Here is a 21,041-nt window from a genome sequence, read left to right on the forward strand (position 1 = left end):
CCCCAACCAGGTCACATAATCATGTAGCTCGTTTGGGCAATCGCCCCAAATTTTTAAAAGGCCCACAAACGAAATTGTTTTCGCTGACACGGGGGGCCCTCAAACCCCTGGCCCTCTCAACAACCCCAAACCCGCCGCCTCCCCCCTTCCTCCGCTCCCTCCACCCCCGACCCAGACCTCCACCACCTCCTACACCCCCTCTGGTGATTTTCGGGGTTTTTGTTCCCTACACTCAGGCCCTGTTGCCTTTAATGTCTTTTTTGGTCGATCCGCGAACGCACTCGACCGATCCGCGTTTTCTTGGCCCTCCCAAAAGGGCAGTGTACGAGTCGACCTCCTCTATCCTCTCCCCATACCCACATTGCAACCAGGAATGTGCCACTTTCCCCTTTTGGGGGAAACAACCCCCAAAAAAAAAAAAAAAAAAAAGGGAAAAAAAAAAAAAGGTTGTTGGGGGAATCCGAAATGCTAGACTGGGCTCAAATTTTGCGATGTGCCCCGGGGACTTTGGGATCACGCGACCCCCCACCCGGCAGGGCCTCGCCCGCCCTGGGAAATCCAAGGTGACCGAGGCGCGTAGGGTTGCCCCCCCCGGGTTTTGGGGGGGGAAAAGGGGGACCACTAGAGGAAAACGCTTGCCCATACCGTGCCCCCTCTCCTTGTTCCGAGCGCCCAAACCCAAAGGGGAGGAAACCCCTCCCTTCGGCACCCTTCCGGGTGCCCCCGCAATTTTTCCCTTTTGGGCCCCGGGCTTTTTGGGGCCCTTTCCTTTTTTCGCCTACAGTGGGCTGGGGGGGCCGGCCCCACCAAGCTATGCGGTGTGACCCCATCTCCACACCGCCAAATTGCTGCTTTTCCCCTTCCACTAATGGCGTCTCGTAAGGCTCAACCAAAAAAATCGGGCAACTCATTGCAAACTTTCCCCCCCTGCAGCAGTTTTTGCACCACTCTGTTTCCCCCCCCGGCCCCCACCGGGCCGCCAAACTCCCCCTCGCAGAGCAGGTACGTCCCGGGCCCCCATTAAACTTGGGCAGTGCGGGGTTTTCCCCTCCCCATCGCCTAACTCTGCTGTTACCCAGACAAAATCCCGGTTTTTTCCAAATCGGAGTGCCTCTTGATAACTCGACCCGGCCTCTGGGCCTTGCCGGGCCGATCTTGCCCTGCCCCCTTTTACGTCACACACAACGCTGAACTTTGGGGGTTCCTCTCGAAGGAGCGTTGCGGGGGTTGGACTGCTGTTCAGCTACGGGGGGATGCAAAACTCATGGCAAGCTGACGATTTTTTTCCCCCCCTTTCCCCCACGACGCCCCAAAACTGGATTAGGGGCCCCTTTCGTGCCACAGCCCCAAACCGTCTCTTTTCCGAGGCCCCCAATTGGGGTTGGGATCCCCCCCGGACAAAGGGACATTAAAAATTATCCCTTGGGGCCCCCTTTTTTCACCTGTTTTTCCGTTAGGGTTGGGTTTCGAACCACGGACTCCACACACAGAGACACCCCTCCTCTACAGCGAGTAAACGCCCATACCAGGGGATATGTGCTCAAAAGGGACACCATCCTTTTAAACGATTATCAGTCCCAAAGGGAGGAAACTCCGCTTTTTGTAACCTGGGCGGTTGACGCTGTTTTTTCTTTTGCTGCGCGGGCACGTCCTCCTGTCCCCCGTACGTCCACCAATAAATTTTTTTTTTTCGGTTTCCCTCAGGGGCCCAAAAATCCCCTTTTTCATGGACTTTACACAACTTTGCATAGCAACGGGCATCTTTTTGCTTTTTCTCGGGCCCAAATTGGCCACTAAAAATTTGGGGGTTCTTCATCCCCCCACCTTGCACACAGCCTCTGCAGGCAACCATCCATATTACCTTTCCTCTTCTGGTTAAAACCAAAAACGGGAAAAAAAAATCCCCAATTTTTCCCCATATTCTTTTTGATTTATTATAAAAAAACAAAACAAAAAAAAAAAACCCCAAAAAAAAAAAAAAAACAAAAAAAAATTTGGGTTATATATATATTTAGGGGGAAGGGGGGAAAAGGAGAGAGAGAGGGAGAAAAGAGAGGAGATATGATATATACAATATCTGCTCCCATTTAAAACACTTTTTTGTTACACTTATAGATTATTTTATCCCCGGTATACACTGTGTGCGCTTAGGGGGGGAAAATAGGTTTATACGACTTTCATATTAACTTTGTAAAATTTTAAATTTTTTATCTCTGTTCTTTTGACATCTTTTCTTTGGGAGATTCCCTACAAGAATACGGGCCCACACTTGCAATTGCATCATTCTTTCACATCCCCAGATCCCTGTTTTCTACATACTGGGCCACTTTTTCTTTATGCGAAATGTACATTCTTAAAATATGGGTTTGCATTTTCAGATTCCATCCTTTACGGATTATGCCCCTTTCCCCATTTCCCTTGGGGTTATATCTGTGCACGCTACACTTTGCTTTTACAGCCGTTTTTTTCTCGGACCCCGTTTTTTCTTGTCGTGTCATTGGAATATTCCCACCCCATAAATTGAGTTTTTTGGAATTTTTATAACCCCATTGCACTTTTAAAAGTATTCTTTTAAATTTAAAACATACTTAAGGGGCCCAACTAGTGCAAAAACCCCGGGGGGGGTCTGCCCTTCCGGTCCTGTGAAAAATACTATCCGCCAAATGCGGAGCAGACAAAAAACACGGCCTTTAACCCCCCCGGAAAAAAGTAGGTAACTTCTTTTTCATAAATTCTTTCCCTACCTGTTTTTAAGGGGGAAAAACGCACTTCACAGAAAAAACGCCCATTCACACCTGAATGAAAGCTCCTTCACAAATCAGTAGTGGGGGGGTCCTTAGAGACCCACACAAAACCTAAGGATACCCCTCTTGGTGCATGGGGGGACAAGGAAACCCCCAACTTTTGGGGCCCAAACAATCACCCACAGGGTAGAGATGCCCAAACCCCTTGGTAAAAAGGGGGGTTTGAACCCCGGCCGAACCCTTGGGGGGTTCCCACCCCAAACCACACATCCCCTTTCTTTCCCCTTCCCAAAGGGTTTTAGGGGGCCCCAAAAAAAATCCCCAATGGGCAGGAGAAAACCCACCCAAAGGGCCACCCTCTTAAAATCCTCCTAGAACAAAAGGGGCCTGGGTAATAATTGTTTCCTCTAAAATAGGGGGGAATGGCAAAATTGCCCGGAGGACGGAGGGCGTCTAAAAAGCCCCAACGAACCGTTCATTACCCACAGGGGCAAACCCTTTTCTCCCAAATCTTTACCGACATGGAGATGCCGCTTTAAAGCACATTGTTCACCCCTTTCGCCTTGTTTTAAAACAGAGATCCAGAAACGATGCTCAAAAAATTGGCTTAGAAAGCATTTTCGCATTTGGGGTTTTCCCCGGGCCCGATCCTTTCACCCCCAACCAAAAACCACTGCTGTGGTTACAGAGGGGCTTTCCCTTTTCTAAAAGCACTGTTTTTCCAATGAGATACTTCCAGGGGTTTTAGAAGGGCGGGTTTAACCCCCTTTCATGGAGCCCCACCCTTTCCCTCAAGGCCTGTCAGAGGATACTTTGTTGTCCTTCAGAAGCAAGCACCATGTCTTTCAGACACAGGGTTTGAAACCAAAAGGGACCCCTCAACCCCTTTCCCGGGCTTTCCCTTACATTTAACATAACCTGATGGGGGACCCTTCACCCCCTCAAGCACACAGCAGCTTTTTTTCCCTGATTTACCCATCCCTGACTGGTGCCCCCCTAGGACCAGAACAGATAATCACCCATGTACCCCATTAAACCATCAATCAGCAGAGGAAGCAACTGTGCCCCGTTTAAATTTGGGCTGGTATTTTTTTAACAGTTTATAGTAGAGAGTTTTTTTCCCCCATGTTGCTTTCCCCAGTCCCTCGACAAGAGGGCCTTGGGGACCCCCATAAGGACAAAACCCAAAAAGGGCCAAGTTACCCCCCTAGTCGGGGGGACATAGTAAAGGGCCTACAGCACTAAGTCCCAGTGAAATTTGATTCTAGCCCTGAGAGCCCTAGCCCTTCATGAAAGACTAACTGAAAATGATTTCCCTTTGCAAAAAAAACAGCTGTAATACAGCCCCTCATTTTACTTTTTTGGCCATACTAAAAAAGCATGTCAGATCAGTGATTTGAGGGTAAAGGCCAGTACAACACATCTACACCCACTTTCCTCCCTCCCCCCCAACTCGCCCCATCCCAGATTTAAGTGCGCACCACAACAGCCAGAGGCCTGCCCCTGGATCCGGCCCCTTTTTTCCCCACTAAAGAACCTAGAAAAAATTTTTTCCCCTTTGGAAAACCCCTTTTCCATTGGGAAAATTCCCCACCAAAAAGGGAGACTCAGTGACCTCCCGGGCACATGAATTCATTCCCATACCCCTGACCCCAACCCACCATTGACTGCCGAAAATTTTCTGCAGGTTGCCCCAAACCCTGCACACTGGGTAGAAAGCCACCAACCCTTTCCCGTATCCCCCTTCGTGAGGGTACTACCGGGGCAATTCCAGCCCTTTCCAGGGGAACCCCAGGGACCTCAAGTCTTTTGGGTTGCCAAGTCTGCCCTTTATGCTTAGGCCAAAAATACCCCAGGGGCTGTCTTTTTTGGCAACGATAGAAAAATTGGGGGGGGGGGGGGGGGGGGGGAAACCCCATGTGGGACCCCTTGCCCTTGACGCCAACCCGCTCAAATGAGACAACCCTATAGGGTAAGTGTTTCCTTCCCTTTCTTGATTTGAAGGGGGCCCCCCCCCCCCCCCCCCCCCCCCCCCCCCCCCCCCCCCCAGTACAGGGGGGGATTCCCCACAAACCCACCCCGATTTTCCCTTTTAGGGACATTTATCAGCACAGCTGGGGTCCCCAGACCTGTCCCCCCAATTTCAGTGCGGACCTCCGTCTTCTTTGCCCCCCACCCCAAAACCCCTTTGGTGAACCCAGTACCTTCCTTTTATCGGGTTCTACTTGAGGGGCATCTTGGGCCGCTTTTTGGGGTGATTGGGCCAAGAGGGGGTTTCCTCTGCAGTGGGGCACACAACAGGCCTTTTCGTCGCCCCGGAATAGAAAAAAGGATTTTTGGACTTGTGCCTCCTCAGCCAGAGCACATGAAGTCAGGCATGGGCCCTTCTCTTGCCTTTGCGCACTCAACAAGGCTGCAAGAATGGAGGCCCGCCTACTGGGGGAAAAATGCCCCCTTCAACGACTTCTACCCCGGGGAACGTTTAAAGCTTGCGGGATGATGGGGTCAAGAGGGATTCTTCGTGGTAGTTTTTCAAACAGGCCCTCGCAGCACAGGCAGAAAACAGGGGGGGACCCTCCCCCTTGTCGCCTATTCTGCACAGTGGTTACGGGTTTAATGTGGTTAAAATTTAAAAAGGGAAAATTTTTAAAAAAAAACATACTTAACCGTGACCCCAACAAATGCAGACTCCGGGAGGGGCGACCTTCCTGCCTGTGCAAACTACTAACCCCCTAAAGCCGGGGGAAAATGGAAAAATACGGGCCCATAACCTCCGGGGAAATAGGTAACCTCCCCTTTGTCCCCTGGGGTAACGCCTCTTTTTTCCGGCAGCCCCTTATGACTCCCCGTCCTGTGCCCCTCCTTTCGGGGTAAGGTTTTTTTTTGTTTTTTCTGTCTGGGCTGTCGATTCTCTGGCTTTTTTGTTTTTTTTTTCCCCAAAATTTTTTTTTGAAAAAGGTTTACATTAAATTTTATGGGGCGATTGGGGTATCGGGCTAAAATTTTAAAGGGGCCCATTGATATCGATTCGCGGACACTCTGGGCCCTCTTTTTTCTGGCCTCTCAAAAAACGCCAACCCCACGCCTCCCCCCCTTTCCCTTTGCTTCCTCCCGGGCGCCCCCAGACCTCCACCCCCCCTCCCGGCCCCCCTCTCCGGAACTTCTAGGGGTTTCTTTCCCCCTACTCAGGGCAGTGGTGCCAATTTTGCTTTCCTTTTTATTTTACGAACGAAAAATCGACGCGATCCGCTTTCCGGCCCCGCCCGTCGGTTTGGGGCCCCAGTCGATCTCCTCTATCACTTTTCCCATGTAAAAAATGGAAAGTGCCCAAAACCCCCTTTTAAATTTCACATACTGGGAATGCCCCTAACACCATACAAACCCAAAACTGGCTTTGGATCCGCACGCTAGAAATGGGCCCCATGTGCGATGGGGTCCCGGGGGGCCGGGCCCCCTGAAAATTGGGGGTCACGCGCCCCCCCACGCGGCCCCCTCTTTCCGTTTTCGGGTCCTAGGGGACTGAGGCCCCTTAGGGGTGCCCTCCCCCGGGGGAGGGAGGAAGGTGGACCACTAGGGGACACGCTTTCCCCTGCGTGTGCACCCTCCCCTTTTCCCCTTTTCCCCATCCCAAAGGGGGGACAACTCCTGCATCGGACCCTTGCCGGTGGGCCCCCCGCAGTTACTTTCCCCTTTTTCCGGCAAAGGTCCTCGCCAACAGTGCAGGGGCGTGCTCGGTCCCTTCAAACTGCCTTTAACCCAAAAAAACCAGCAACCCATTGGGAAAATTTTCGCGGCCCTTATGCACTTGGGGCCCCCCTAGCGGGCCCGCTCCACCCCTTGCGGGCCCGAGCAGATGCCGGGGCACAGCCCCTTGGAAAATTCGGCAGGAAAAGTTTTTTTTTGCCCCATGCATTCTCCACTTTTTACCCGACAAAAAATCGGCCCAAATTTCCCCGTCGGATGCCTCTGAAAAAATCGGGTTTTCCCACTCGGCAGTGCTGGGGCCGGGTATTGTCTGGTTACGGCCCCCATTATGGGCCCCCATGTCCCCCCCGTCTCGCGTCCATGGGACCCATTTTGGTTTTGGGGTGCCCCCCGGCACTAAGGGGCATTTTTTATTATTTGGGTTTAAGGGGGCCTAGAAAACCCCGGACTCTCGCCGCAGCATGACGCTCCTCCCCCCCCCCCCTCCAGCGGGAAAAGTCCCCACCGGGGGGTAAGTGCCCCTAAAAACCCATCCTTTTTTGCCGGATTTTCGGCGGGCCCAAAGGGGGACAAAATCCGCATTTGTCCAAAACAGCACGTCATCTGCCCCCCGTGTGTCCCCCCTACGAGTTTTTTCGAATTTTTCATTGGGGCCTCATGCCCATTCAGGACTTTAAAACTTCTTTTCACAGCAACAAAACCTTTCTTTCTGTTTCTCAGGCAATTTGGGGACTGAACTTTTGGGGTTTTTCATCCCCCCCACACGCAACAGCCCCCTGGAGGCAACCCGTCCCCTTTTCCCTTCTCTTCTTGTTGGTTTCCAAAAACAGGAAAAAACATCCAATTTTCCCCCTTTTGTCCCCCCTTTATTTTTTCACAATCAACAAAAACGAAATTTTAAATGTAAATAGCTTTTAATAGTGTAAAAAAAAAGTGTGTATGTATTTTTATAAAATACATTTAAAAAAAAAAAAAAAAAAAAAAAAAAAACCCAAAAAAAACAAAAAAAAAAAATCACATATATATTTTAAAATATATATATATGTTTGTAATATGTGTGTGTTGGGGTGTGTGTGTATGTATATGCCCCGCATCCAAAAAACCCTTTATGCAGGCCCAAACTGTGCTGGGGGAGGCTTGTAGTTCGCATGCCCGACCCCCCGGTCCCCAAGAAAAATGCTGTACGGGGTTTAACTCCAACATGGCAAGCCCCCTCCCCTGGAGGGCCAAAAAAAAAGCCCCTTAAAGACACCTTTAAAGCTTCCTGAAGGCCCCTTAAATCAGCCACGACACAAGGGAGCCCGAATGCAATGGACAACCAAAGTGGCGTTCAGCCCGTCCCAAAGGGCCAAATCCTGTGAGGCCAACCCGAATCGCTGCAGCAGACAACGAAAACAGGCCCCGGGAAAAACAGGCCAGCAAGTCCCCGACAGCTCCACCCTCCCCTTTTCCACACTGCGTCAAACCTTCCGGGCGCGGGGTTGGCCTGACCATCATCTGCGCCCCCACAAAAAAAAATCCCCAAAAAAAAAAAAAACCCCCCCCACCCCCAGGATGACTAGATGGTCCCCCGTCGATCCCGACGGCCCAACCCAAAACACACACATATGGCCCTGTGTATGTATATTTCGGAATTTTATATCAACGCCTTTTACACATATATTTTATGAGAAACTTGCTACATTTATTCACTTTTAGATGTTTTACCCTTTTTCCCCCAGAAAAACACATGCCCTGTGCACTTTGGGGTAGGTTTTTGACAACTTTTTATTAACATGTACAATTTTTTTCTACTCTTTTTCATTGACAACTGTTCATTGAGATTCCCCCACATAGCAAATAGGCACACTTGCATTTGTGGCCTTTTGTCCACAATGCCCCCGAAATCTCGGGCCCACATACTTGCACTTTATTTTTATTTGTGTATGGGACATCCATATTTAGGTCATACACAGTCCTTTTCCCTTTTTTTATTAGCACACTTACCCTTTTACTTGGGTTTTTATCTGTGCACGCTACACGTATTCTTATACAGCCCCTTATTTCCCTTTTGTTTTCGATCCCCTTTTCAATTTCATATTTCTGACATCAAAAACTTTTAGTTTTATGGAAGTTTATATTCCCTTTGAAATGTATGTTTTTCATTTCCCTAAATTTATCCCACCTCGCTTTTGGAGGAGACTGCACTCCCCAAAACAAAAAATGCCTCCCTTTACGCCCGAAAGTATGACCTTTTACATTTTAAATATGGCTGGTCCCCTTAGGGGGCCCAACACCCCCCTTCCCCCCCCACAGGGTAAGAATGCCCCCCGTTTGGGAAAGGAGGGACAAAAGGAACCCCAAAACCCTTTTCCTTTTCAAAATCAACCCTAGGGGGGGAGATGCCCTAAATTGGGGGGCCCAAAGGGGGGATGAGGCAGTCCAACTTAGAATGCCCCTTGGACCACATGCCCCTTTTTCCTCCCCGTTTGGGGAAAAGGGATCCCTTCTTTCCCCTTTTCCAACCCAAAAACCTTTTGTTTGCAACCACTGTGGTTTTTTGACAACAGTCCAAAACGGGGCCCTACCCTGCCAGCCTTCCCCTGAAGGGGGGTTTAATCTTTGAATTCCCCAAAAATTTTTTCGGACCCAAAACGGGCCCCCTGGGGCCCGGGAAAACCAAACACCCTAAGCCCTCTCTTCCCCTCCCCAGTTTGCAAAGGCCCGGGTCCCTAATTGGGTTTTTTTCTTTCATTTGGGAGGAAAAGGGTTAAAAGACGAAGGCGGGGTGCGTTACAGAAACAAACGAACCGTCCTTTGCCACAGGGGGGTTTTCCCTTTTGCCCCCCCATTTCCCAAACAGGCAAGCGGCATTCAAGCACCAACAGTTCGACCCCCTCACCTTGCTGGGAAAAGAGTCCCGCAACAAAGCTCAAACAGTTGGCCTTTGAAAAAACTTTCTGCACTTGGGCCCTTTTTTGCCCCCATTTTTTTCAGCCTACAAAAACCCCCGCTTGTGTTACAGGGTGGCCACCCTTCTCAACTCTCCCTTTTTAAAGAGACCCTTCCGGGGTTTTTTAGCCTAGGCCGGGGTATCCCATCATGGAGCCCCAGCCTTCAGTCAAGGGCCTGTCAGAGGATGACTTGGTTTGTCACTTCGGAAGCAAGCACCATGCCTTCAGACACATGGTTGCACCACAAGACCCCGTCAACTCTTTTCTGGCTCCCTTACATTGCAATATAACCTGCATGGTGGACACCTTCATCCCTCAAGCACACAGCAACTGTTTCCCTGATTTACCCTGCTGATGGGTGCCCTCCGAGGAACAATATATGATAATCAGTCGTGTACGACAGTCACCATCGAACAGCAGAGGAGGCAACTGCTGTCCCAACTATTTGGGCTGGAATTCGATAATACATTTCCAGTAGAGTGTTTTGCCTAAGTTGCATCCCTGGTCCCTCGATCAAGAGGGCCTTAGGACGGATCCCAATGGCTAGTTAGGCCCAAGGCTACAGTACTAAGTCCCAGTGCAATTTTGACTTCCATTCCTGAGAGACACGGTCATTCATGAAAGGCTAAGCTGCAAATGATTTCCCTTTGCAATCAGAAACCACTGATAATACAGCTCTCTCTTTGCAGTTGCCATATTGGAAACGTATGTCCAGATCAGTGCTTTGATGTAAATAGCCAGTACAACACATCTTGATCCACTTACCTCCCTGCCCCCACCCAGCTCCATCCCAGACTCAGTGCGCACCATACACAGCCAGAGGCCTGTCATGGATCTGGTGATACCTACCTGGGCAATTACACAACCCTGTCCCAGAGGCACCAGGGACAATCAAGTCTTTTGTTGCCAAATGTCTGCCATTCTGTGCATAGGCAACATACCAGTGCTGTCATTTTTTGGCAATGACAAAAAAGTGGCATGGGGAGCGCCCATTGCCTGTCAACTCGCATGGAGGAGCTCTACAGACCTGGCTGTCATGCCTAAGGCAAGCCCAACATGGCCAACCTACCTCTGTCTCGTGCCACAGTTTCCCTCAAAACCAAAATCACTTCCACTATCGGCCCACATCCGATGTGGAATCATCAGATCAAACCACATGTGCATCTCCTTGCATTGATGCTCAACCGCGCTCAAATGAGACAACCCTATAAGGGTACATTTTCCTTCCCTTCCTTTGATTCGAAGGGCTCTCAGTAAAGTGTGGATTCAAACCCACCGACCCGATTTTCTTTGCCCTACGTTTATCAGCACAGCTGTGGTCCACAGACCTCCCCCACAATACGACTGCGGACTTCGGTCTTCTTTGCCCGCACCAATATCCTTAGGTGGCACAGTACACTCTACTTCGTCGAATTCTACTTGAGGGACATCTGTCGCTTTAGGGATGATGGCTCATCGACTTCTACCAGAGAGACGGCGCACACCTACGGGATGATGGCTTAAGAGGCATCGCTTCTGTGGTAGTTGCACAACAGGCCATCACAGCAAACAGATGGATAGAACAGGCGAAGCCCTCCACCTTGTCGCGCTATTCTGCACTAGTTGGGTCACGGTTAAGTATGTGTAATTAAAAGGAAATTTTCTATCTAAAATTATGATTAAATAACATACTTACCGTGACCCAATTTAAGACCCTCCCATCCTCCCCGCTTCCTGTTCTCCCTGCTCGCCTGCGCTGGTGATGGCATATTGCCGTCAAAAGAGGGCGTTAGCCAGCGGGACAAAGGGGAGGTTACCTACTTCGGGAGGTTATCGGCCGTAGTTTCATTTTCTCCGCATAGGCGGATAGTAGTTTGCACAGGCAGGAATGTCAGACCCCTGCGGAGTCTGCACTAGTTGGGTCACGGTATGTATGTTATCTAAACTTAATTTTAGATAGAAAATTTCCTTTCAGCGTACATAGACTGAAATATGTCGTATATAAAAAATTAGAAAATGAATATATCAAATACTGGAAAGATAAAAGAGAAAAAACATTAAAGCTAAAATTTACAATATGAGTACAAAACGGAAACCTGTCTTTTAAATATATCAGATACAAAACACAGACAAGCTTTAACAAAACTCAGAATAAGCGCGCATGACCTAAAGATTGAGAAAGGTAGATATTTAAATATTCCACAAGAAGACAGATTGTGCAACGAGTGTAATAAACTGGAAGACAAAATCCATCTTCTTGATCTTTTGTATTAAATATGAAATCTTAAGGCAACAATTTTTAAAAGATATTCAAAATTCAAATAACACAGGAAATATCCCAGTCAGGTGGTGCTAACAGATGATGAATATATACAAACAAGATTAGGGAAATTTGTTTATGAATGCTGCTGCAATTTATTGCATTAACTGATTGATTAATCGTGTGTTTTTCATTCATTCATTTACCATTGTCATGTCTTATAAACCTTAAGGTTTCATAGCATTAAAATCTATTCTGTTCTGTTCACACACACACACACACACACACACACACACACACACACAGTGGCACACACACACGCACACACACACACACACACACACACACACACACACACAGTGGCACACACACACGCACACACACACACACACACACACATACACACACACTCACTCATACACACAAACTAAATAAAACATTTCCCTTGCAATCCGAAAACCAGGACAATTTACTGTATAATTTACTCACTTGTGTGAATAAAAAATTGCATTGAAGTTTGTGTGAAGTTTGTGCGAAGTTCATGTGAAATTCAGGTATTTGAAATTACACAGTGACGTAAAGGATGATGCAACTTTTTTTTCTGTGAGTGCAAAGTTTGCATGGGAATCTGCATTGTTTTTTGGGATCTGTGGAATTTCACCTGAATGCTCTGACAGTTTCAGGGCAGAATTATTAGGAGCTGTGACCAGTTACTGATTTATGATGTTTTTATTGTCACAACAGATTTCTCTGTTTGAAATTTGGGCTGCTCTCCCTTGGAAGGGCACATTTTCTTTCCGTCTGCGTGTGCATGTGTTTTCTTACAAAGTGGATTACATATCTTTGTAAGGGAAAACCCTTTTGGCGTTTTGGTATGGGTTCTTTTGCATGTGAAAAATGCTTGCTGTATACGGTACCTCAGTTTATTGTCTCATCTAAATGACTAGCACCCAGACCATTGCTGAAGGTCTGGAGGAGGGAAAGAAAATAGTGGCGAGGTGGGGTTTGTTCCTGTGCCCATGGGTTACCTTGCTTCCTGGGCAGACACATTACACTAGGCTACAACTCCACATACGTATCCTTGAAGTGAGAGCTGTATGATCAGTGGTTTCTCCACTGTGATGGGAATTCTGCTATAGCTTAGTCTTTTGTGAAGGACTATGAATCTCAAAGTCAAACTAGGAGGCAAGATTGCACTGGCTGTTAGTGCTGCAGCCTTGGGGTTAGTTGGCCTTTGGGGATCATCCCAACATCAACTGTCCTAAAGCCTTGGCTGAGAGTGGGAATGTAACTTGGACAAGACACTCTCCACAACAATCAAATTCTAGCCCAGATATTCAGGACAGCAGTTGTATTTTCTACTGTTCAGTGGTCATAGTCGTACACAACTGACTATCGTACAGATGTCCTTATGCCTTAATCATGCAACCGTTTCAGGGAAGAGCTGGAATCTAGAGCAAGAGAGGAACGAGAGACGCGCTTTGTAGCCAGCAAACTGTCCCTCATCACCTTGATGCACACCTGGCCAGGTAGGTGGCTGTCTCTGGCAGAAGTGAAAGGTTAAAGATCCCATAGCCTTTTACGGCCATAGGGGTAGTAAATTGATAACCACTGTATCTAGGGCTTGGCATAGGAATCAGGTAAGCGGGGCCCAATCCTCTCCTTCCCTCTCCGTTTAACCTTTCATAACCAAAGTCGGGTGTGCATTTATACCTGGGTGGAGTGAGGAAAATTGGAGTAAAGTTCATTCTCAAAGACATGACACCATACTGAAAAGGGGCCTTGAACCATGATCACCGGTGAATGCTGGAATAAAAGTCCCAACGCTTATTCCATTATGCCACGGCACCTTTCAAGTGAGAATGCTGTCAGGAAGTGTATGTTTTTCATGTTGATGGGTTCTCCAAGACTAAATTACAGTGTGATGCAAAGTAGTTGCTTATGTTTGTTTATGTCTACACTGGTGCCTTTCTTTCTTTCTTTCTTTTTTTTCTGTCTTCTGTGATTTTGGGGTACAGTTTCTGTGTGCTCTCATATAAATACACATTTTAAAATATGATGGCATATGTCTTTGTTACCATGTGTACTGGAGTCATAAGGAATATTGTTGAGGATAGTACTTGAAAAGTCCTAACATGAATTGAAAAGCATAATTATGCAAACACAAATACAGTTGGAACACACACACACGCATGCATACACACACGAGCGCATATATGCTTTTACATTATCCTACGGTTCAGCTTTTTTGCAGTATTTGGTGATATGATGCATGCTGATTTTCTTTTCCTCTCACAAGTCTGATGTGGAAGACAACATCTTTAATGTATGCATTTTGATCATGAGTATGAGTAAACTTGAAAGTTAAATGGATTGTGACTGAAAGATCGGGCTAGTTTTTTTTAGTGTTTCTGTTTTCTTTATCTCTCAAGGTTTGATACGATTGTGTCACCCAAAGGGATCTGGTATACAGTCTCTGATTGGCATTCTCTACCTCCCGTATGTAGAAATTAGGGTAAGTATTAACCTTTGTTATGTACTAGAAAATAGTTGTTTAATTTTTTTCAGAATTTTGCTTTTTGCCAGTGATTTTTTTAATTCAGATTTGCTAGGAGAAAGCAAAATAATTTTGATGCGTTTGGTGCTTGTGTTAACATTTTCTCAACTTGAAATACATTGATTCATGTCTCAAAATGAATTAGGTTTCTTAGTGTAGGATTAAGCTGCATATAACATAGAAATTTGTCTTCAGGCAGTGCATCCTCAGGATATGGCCCTGTTTGGTCGGCCAGGCTATTAGCGACAATGAGATTGATGATAATCCATAGGATAGAATCGTTTGCGGTTTGCAGTTAACCAAATAGGAAAGCAGGATGGGTAGGGTGGTGTGTATATGGTTCATTTACATACACAGTTACACTCCTCAAGCAGCTAAATTTTGATAGCATTTACTTACTGAAGCAAAAGATGTACTGTCATTGGAGGGCCAAGGTGGTGGTCTCCACTCTGGGGGGACACTCCCTCAGTCTGGCTCCAGAACTAAGTGATTATTGTCATCAGTGGGGGGCTTAGTAGGTGGTTTCCTAAGTACGTTAAATCAGTACAGGCAATACTGGACACCACAGAAATGACTTGGCAGCAATGCAGGGTCTCCTCTAGTGTGAATCCTCTGGTCAGCAGAACATTGATTGTTCCCAGTGGACAAATGATACAGGGACTGTGACAGACAAATGTGAGTGTGGCTGTGTATTAGGAACTCGGAATGAATGGCATTGGAGTATCGCCACTGAAATGGTGCACATGATGAAGCAACAGGGAAAAAAGTCCTGGTATACCGAAAATGTATACGTATATGTGTACTTGACATTTTTTATTTACCATTATCCAGTTCTTTTCTCTTTTGTGAATATACTACAGTCTTTTCAGTCTTACTTGGCAGATTATGTTTGTGAGGTTACTGTTAGCTACTAACCATCTATTTGTGTTTTTTTAACCATCTTTTTGCGTTTTTTTTCCAGAAACACATTTTAGAGATGATCTCAGACGCTTTTCGCCTTACTCTGCCTGAATGGACAGAGGACTTTGCCTCAGCTCTTGTCAGTGTTGGTATGTGAAGTTAACTTTTTTTTTTTTTAAACTTCTTTTTCAAGTAGTGATGTACTGTTACACACTATACACTTTGTTTACTTTTTATTTTTGATGATTAATCTAAAAAATGTAAAAGGTACAATAGTTTTTATGGCCGTTGGGGCAGTGAATTCTTATTCACTGTGTTGAGGGCTTGGCATAGAAAGGCGGGGCCCAGTTCTCTTCTTCCACCACTTTTAACGATCCCAGACCAAAGTCAGGTACTCATTCACACATGTATGGAGTTAGGAAGATTGGAGTATAGTGCCTGTCTCCAGGGACACAACACCATGCTAAAATGAGGCCTCAAACTCTGATCATTGATGAACACTTTGTCAGAAGTCCAACACATAACCAGTTCTGCAACAGTTATAATCTGATATATCTAATCTCCAGTGATAATCTGATCTAAAATAAAATCAAATTTAACAACAATAATAATAATAATATTTTATTTTTATATAGCGCTATAATACAAGCATAAGCAAGCTCTAAGCACTTTACAATCCAGTACCGAAAGTGAAATAAGAAAGCACATAAAAAGTAGTAGAAACATAAAAACAGATTCATTAATATTATAAAAAACACAATGCATAAAACTGACAAAGAAACATACTATCAGTACTACAACTGTTGCACTCCAACACACACACTAACACCCACGCACAGACACACACATGATTAAACAGTTGAGATGACAGTAATTTTCACTTGAAATACATACATGTAAAAAGAAACATAATTGTAATCTGCATGCCACAGATTTTGTAAAAATTGTAAAATAAAATTTTGGATAGAAAAGGTAAAAGGGGTAAAGATTGTGTCATTCTTCCTTTCGAACCACACCACCATCATCCATCTACTCACTCCCATTCTCTCTACACTCCCATCACACACACTCATATTGCCATGGGCCTGGGACACAGCACTGTTTGAGTTATGACAAGTATTTTTTAAAGAGATAAGTTTTAAGATTTTCTTTAAAGGAAGACATATGAGTTTGTCTGAGAGCCATAGGCAGAGAATTCCAAGTTGTTGGGCTGAAGACGGAAAATGACCTCTTTCCACAGGAGTTAAAGAAGTATTGGAGAACAATTAGCTGGGAGGAATCAAGAGATCTCAATGTTCTGTTTGGCAAGTACGGATTAACAAGCTCAAAAAGATATGAGGGTGTGGTATCACAATTCAGGCACTGAAAGCATAGGCAGGCAACTTTATATTCAATCCTGGCTTGAACCAATGAAGTGTCCACAGGAGAGCAGTAGCACTCTTTCTCCTCGACTTTTCAAGGACGAGTCGAGCTGCACTATTCTGTATTTAATGGAGCTTGAAGAGTTTGTCATTGGGAAGGCCAGCAAAGAGAGAATTACAATAATTTAGGCGGGATAAAATGAAGGCAACAGCAAGTTTGTTGGCGGCATCAACAGACAGGAAGGGGCGGATTTTACTAATCTTACGAAGCTGAAAGTAAAGAACTTTACACAGGTGGTTCACATGAGTTTTCATCGTGAGGGATGAATCAAGGTAAAAACCAAGATTGCGGACAGAACTAGAAAAAGAAATTTCTATGCCAGAACAAATGATAGACGTTGTATTTATCTGCGTGAGCTTATTTTTATTACCAGTCAACATGAGTTCTGTTTTGTCATCATTCATTTTTAGTTTGCTTTGTTTCATCCACTTTGCTAGATTTTCTTTACCAGTTTTAAATTTAGAAGCTAAACATGGAATTTCAGAGGGAATAGTAGAATCATGCAGTTGAGAATCGTCAGCAAACAGATGATAGTGAGGTACAGACTGTTGGATGATCAAACTTAGACTGTTGTGTGTACATTGTAAAGAGTACAGGTCCCAGGACGGAACCTTGTGGTACCCCATATCTGAGCACAGACGGAACAGACTGGTTTCCATTTACAAGGACAGAGTGTGTGCGACCTGATAAGTAGGAATGAAACCATTTCAGAACAGTACCATTGAGTCCAAACACAGCACACAACCTTCTGACCATAATGTCATGGTCCATTGTGTCAAATGCTGCAGAAAGGTCCAGCTGTGCCAGAATGGATACAATGCCTGCATCAGATGCTAGCAACAGGTCACTGACCACACGTAATAAGGCCGTTTCCGTGCTGTGTCCCTTTCTGTACGCTGACTGAAATGGCTCCAGGAGACTGTGGATCTCAAGGTGCTTCATAAGCTGGCCAAGCACAATACGTTCTAAAACTTAAGACAGAAATGGGAGGTTTGATACTGGTCTATAGTTTTTTCGGGTTTTCGGGATCAAGACTAGCTTTCTTCAAAAGGGGACACACCAAGGCATGCTTAAAGGACTGTGGGACAACACCTGAGGTCAAGGATATATTCATGATATTGGTTATAATAGGTAGTAATTCTTCTAAACATTGGTAAAATATAGAATGTGGGATAGGATCGAGACTGCATGATTTCTTTGGCATCTTGAGAATGACATCTTTGACCTGTTCCTCAGTAACTGTCTGGAATGTAGCGAACTGTGTTCCATTAAAAGTATCAGATTCGCCAAAATCAGTAGGAGAATCGAAGCTACTTCTAATCATCTCTGTTTTAGTAGTGAAATAATCAATGAATTTATCTGCTAGATTTTCAGAGGGTATATTGCTAGGCAGAACAGTTTGGACATCCTTCCCCATCATCTGACTGGCCAAGTGAAACAGAACTCTGGAGGAATCAGCGTCAGTAATTCTGTCACACACGTATTTCTTTTTTGCATCGCGGATCATTTGGTTTACAACATTGCTTAAGTGAGCATATATCTGCTTGAAAACTTCCAGACCAAATTATTGCCATTTCTGCTCAGCGGAGCAATGCTGCTGTTTTGCCATCTTGATTTCAAGAGACATCCAGGGTGCACATAAACGATTAAACAACACGCATTGTGAGAAGGACATGCTTATCAAGCAGTTCCTTGAGGGAAGTGTTGTAAAATGTGATCAGGTCACTGGTGTACAGACTAGTGGCAAATACTTCTGAAACATCAGCTTTTAAAAGATTAACATTTAAAGATCTGTAATTGCTTGAGTAAACATTTTTCTTTATCTTTAAAGGCTTTATGAGACTAAGATTAAATGATATCACAGAGTGGTCAGTGATGAGTTTGTCAACAAGAAGAAGATCTGTTACACTGTTCTCACTGTTTGTTATGACCCAGTCTAACGGTGGCTGGCAACCTTAACAAGCTGTTGTGAACAATGGTTTTCAAGTATTTTTTTTAAAGAGAAGAAACATTTGCATCAGAAGTTGAATGAAAATTAAAATCACTCACCAACAATAAAAATGTTATCACATGAGACAAAACAATCCAGCAAATCACAAAATTCATCGATAAACATTTTGCTTGAAAGTTTGTTCTTTTTGTTTGGTGGTGGTCTATAGACTGTGAGGAATGTTACATGCTGGTTCTCGTAGCTTAGCCGAGTTTCACACACTTCAAAGGACTTAAAATCAAGGTCTTGAGTAGAAACTTGTATGTTGCAAGCTAAACTGTCCCTAAACAAAACAGCAAGTCCACCACCAACACCAGTCTCTCTAGGAACAGATTTCAAAGTAAAACCAGGAGGGGTCACATTAACAATATCACATTCATCACCAGTAGGTCTAAGCCATTCTCAGTTAAAAACAAAAGAATTGGAATGTTCTTGGGCGGAAATAGTGGTGTCGATCTTGATTAGATTAGAAAGGTTACATTTCCGAGAATGATTGAGTAAGAGGGATGGAACAGACTTACAGTAACTGTCGGTGGGTGGGGTACAGCTGGAAATCCCAACAGAAATCTTCCTGCCCTGCTTCCTATGACCACCTCTGTAAGGACGCTTCTTCCTGGCAGGCTTCCTGAGACAGGGTAGGCAGTGGGAATGAATCCCTAGACCCTGCAGGCGCCGGCACAGTGTGGTGCAGAGAGCGCAAGTCCATGATGGCAGGGAGGAAGAAACTGGGGAGGCACTGGTCGTCGTCAGAGAAGATGAACACTGGTTTTGATAATCCATGAGCTGTGCCCAAGAGTAAGCCATGGAATAAACACTGTGTTTGTTGGTGTTGTGTGGGTGCACCAACAAATCAGAGCAAGTAAGCAAGTAGTCAAAACACTAACAATTACAAAAATAGAGAGGGACTGATTTTTCTTCATTGTACATATGCACTTGAATATGTTAAGGAGAGGTGCTTGTCAGTCACTTGCTTTTTATGTGCATAAGAAAAGGAGCTTGTATTTGTGCTTGATGCATGTTTCAGTTTCAAGAAGGTATCAGTGAGTGAATCAGAGTGTGCGGACTGATCAATTTACATTACACCCCCACATACTTGAAATAAAGTATCAAAAAAGTTGGGGGTGGGATGTGGGAAATGCCTGACCTGCGAATGAGTCCAGTGCACTGGTTAGGTCTTGCTGCATAAAGTTTGGTTTCAAGATGATGTCAAAACATGCAGACTGATCCATTTTCGCAAAACCATTTGCTTTAGAATAAAAAGTAAAAAGGAGTAGACCCGATGTGCTGGTCAGACCTTAACTTATATTCACATACACAGAAGCACAAATTTGCGCGCACACACACACGCGCACACACACACACACACACACACACACACACACACACACACACTCACTCACTCACTCACTCACTCACTCACTCACACACACACACACACACACACACACACACACACACACACACACACACACACACACACACACACACACACACACACACACCACACGCTTACACACACTCACCTCATCACACCATACTCATGTATACTCACACACTCATACATCCACCGACTCACCCACCCTCACTCCACACACATTCGCCGCCATACACTCATCCACACACACACACACACACACACACACACACACCACACGCTTGCACACACTCACCTCATCACACCACACTCATGTATACTCACACACTCATACATCCACCGACTCACCCACCCTCACTCCACACACATTCGCCCCCATACACTCATCCACACACACACACACACACACACACACACACGAACACGAACACACCTCCACACCTCCATCACCTCCACACACAAAGAGACTGGAAGAATAATATGTCTGTGTTTCTCCCCCCACCCCCTTCCACAGACCCAATGGAGGTGAAGGATTTGTGGAAACTGACAGAAGGTTTTGTTGCGGAGGAGGGGCGTGTTCTACTACCTCACTGCGCCAGTACAAGGTATTGTAGTGTAGTGTATCACTGATTGTCACAACACATTTCTTCTGTGAAATTTAGGCTGCTCTCACTGGGGAGAGCACATCGCTATAGTGCTATGCCATCCTTTTTATTCTTTCTTTTTTTCTGCTTGAAAGAGTATTTGTTTTCCTGTCAAAGTGAATTTTTCAACTGAATTTTCCTGTGGGTTCTTTTACATTCACTGAGTGCATCCTACACATGAGACCTTTGTTTATTGTCACATCCTAATGACTAGCATCAAGACCACCACTCAAAGTTTAGTGGAGGGTAAGAAGATACTGGCAAAGTTTAGTGGAGGGTAAGAAGATACTGGCAAGTGTGGGATTTGATCCTGTGACCTTAGATTCTCTCGCTTCCTTGGCAGACTCGTGTGTATATATTTGACCTCTCTTTTTTTTTTCTTTTGGTTTTTTTGGTTTTGTTTTCGTCTTCTCTTCTCTCTCTACATGAAGTTATAGACACTTATCTGTTTATCTGTTTTCCTGTCTCTGTCTGGCTGGCTGTCAGCATGGCTTTTTTCTAATTTTTTTTCTAATTGTTGCACCTGATTTGT

At 45.5% G+C, this 21,041-nt stretch overlaps 1 protein-coding gene across 2 annotated transcripts in view; it reads left to right on the forward strand.

The window, feature by feature from the left end:
• LOC143279962 (rapamycin-insensitive companion of mTOR-like) overlaps positions 1 to 21,041 on the forward strand; it is an 86,640-nt gene that overhangs the window by 1,897 nt on the left and 63,702 nt on the right. For both annotated transcript variants that reach the window (XM_076584343.1, XM_076584344.1), the window contains exons 2-5: positions 13,059 to 13,150; positions 14,054 to 14,136; positions 15,140 to 15,227; positions 20,380 to 20,470. In XM_076584343.1, coding sequence (XP_076440458.1) covers positions 13,135 to 13,150; positions 14,054 to 14,136; positions 15,140 to 15,227; positions 20,380 to 20,470 — 278 coding nt within the window. In that variant the 5' untranslated portion in view covers positions 13,059 to 13,134. The remainder of the gene's footprint in view (positions 1 to 13,058; positions 13,151 to 14,053; positions 14,137 to 15,139; positions 15,228 to 20,379; positions 20,471 to 21,041) is intronic.

The sequence above is a fragment of the Babylonia areolata genome, chromosome 3 (genome assembly GCF_041734735.1).
Source record: "Babylonia areolata isolate BAREFJ2019XMU chromosome 3, ASM4173473v1, whole genome shotgun sequence".
In the NCBI taxonomy this organism is placed as follows: domain Eukaryota; kingdom Metazoa; phylum Mollusca; class Gastropoda; order Neogastropoda; family Buccinidae; genus Babylonia; species Babylonia areolata.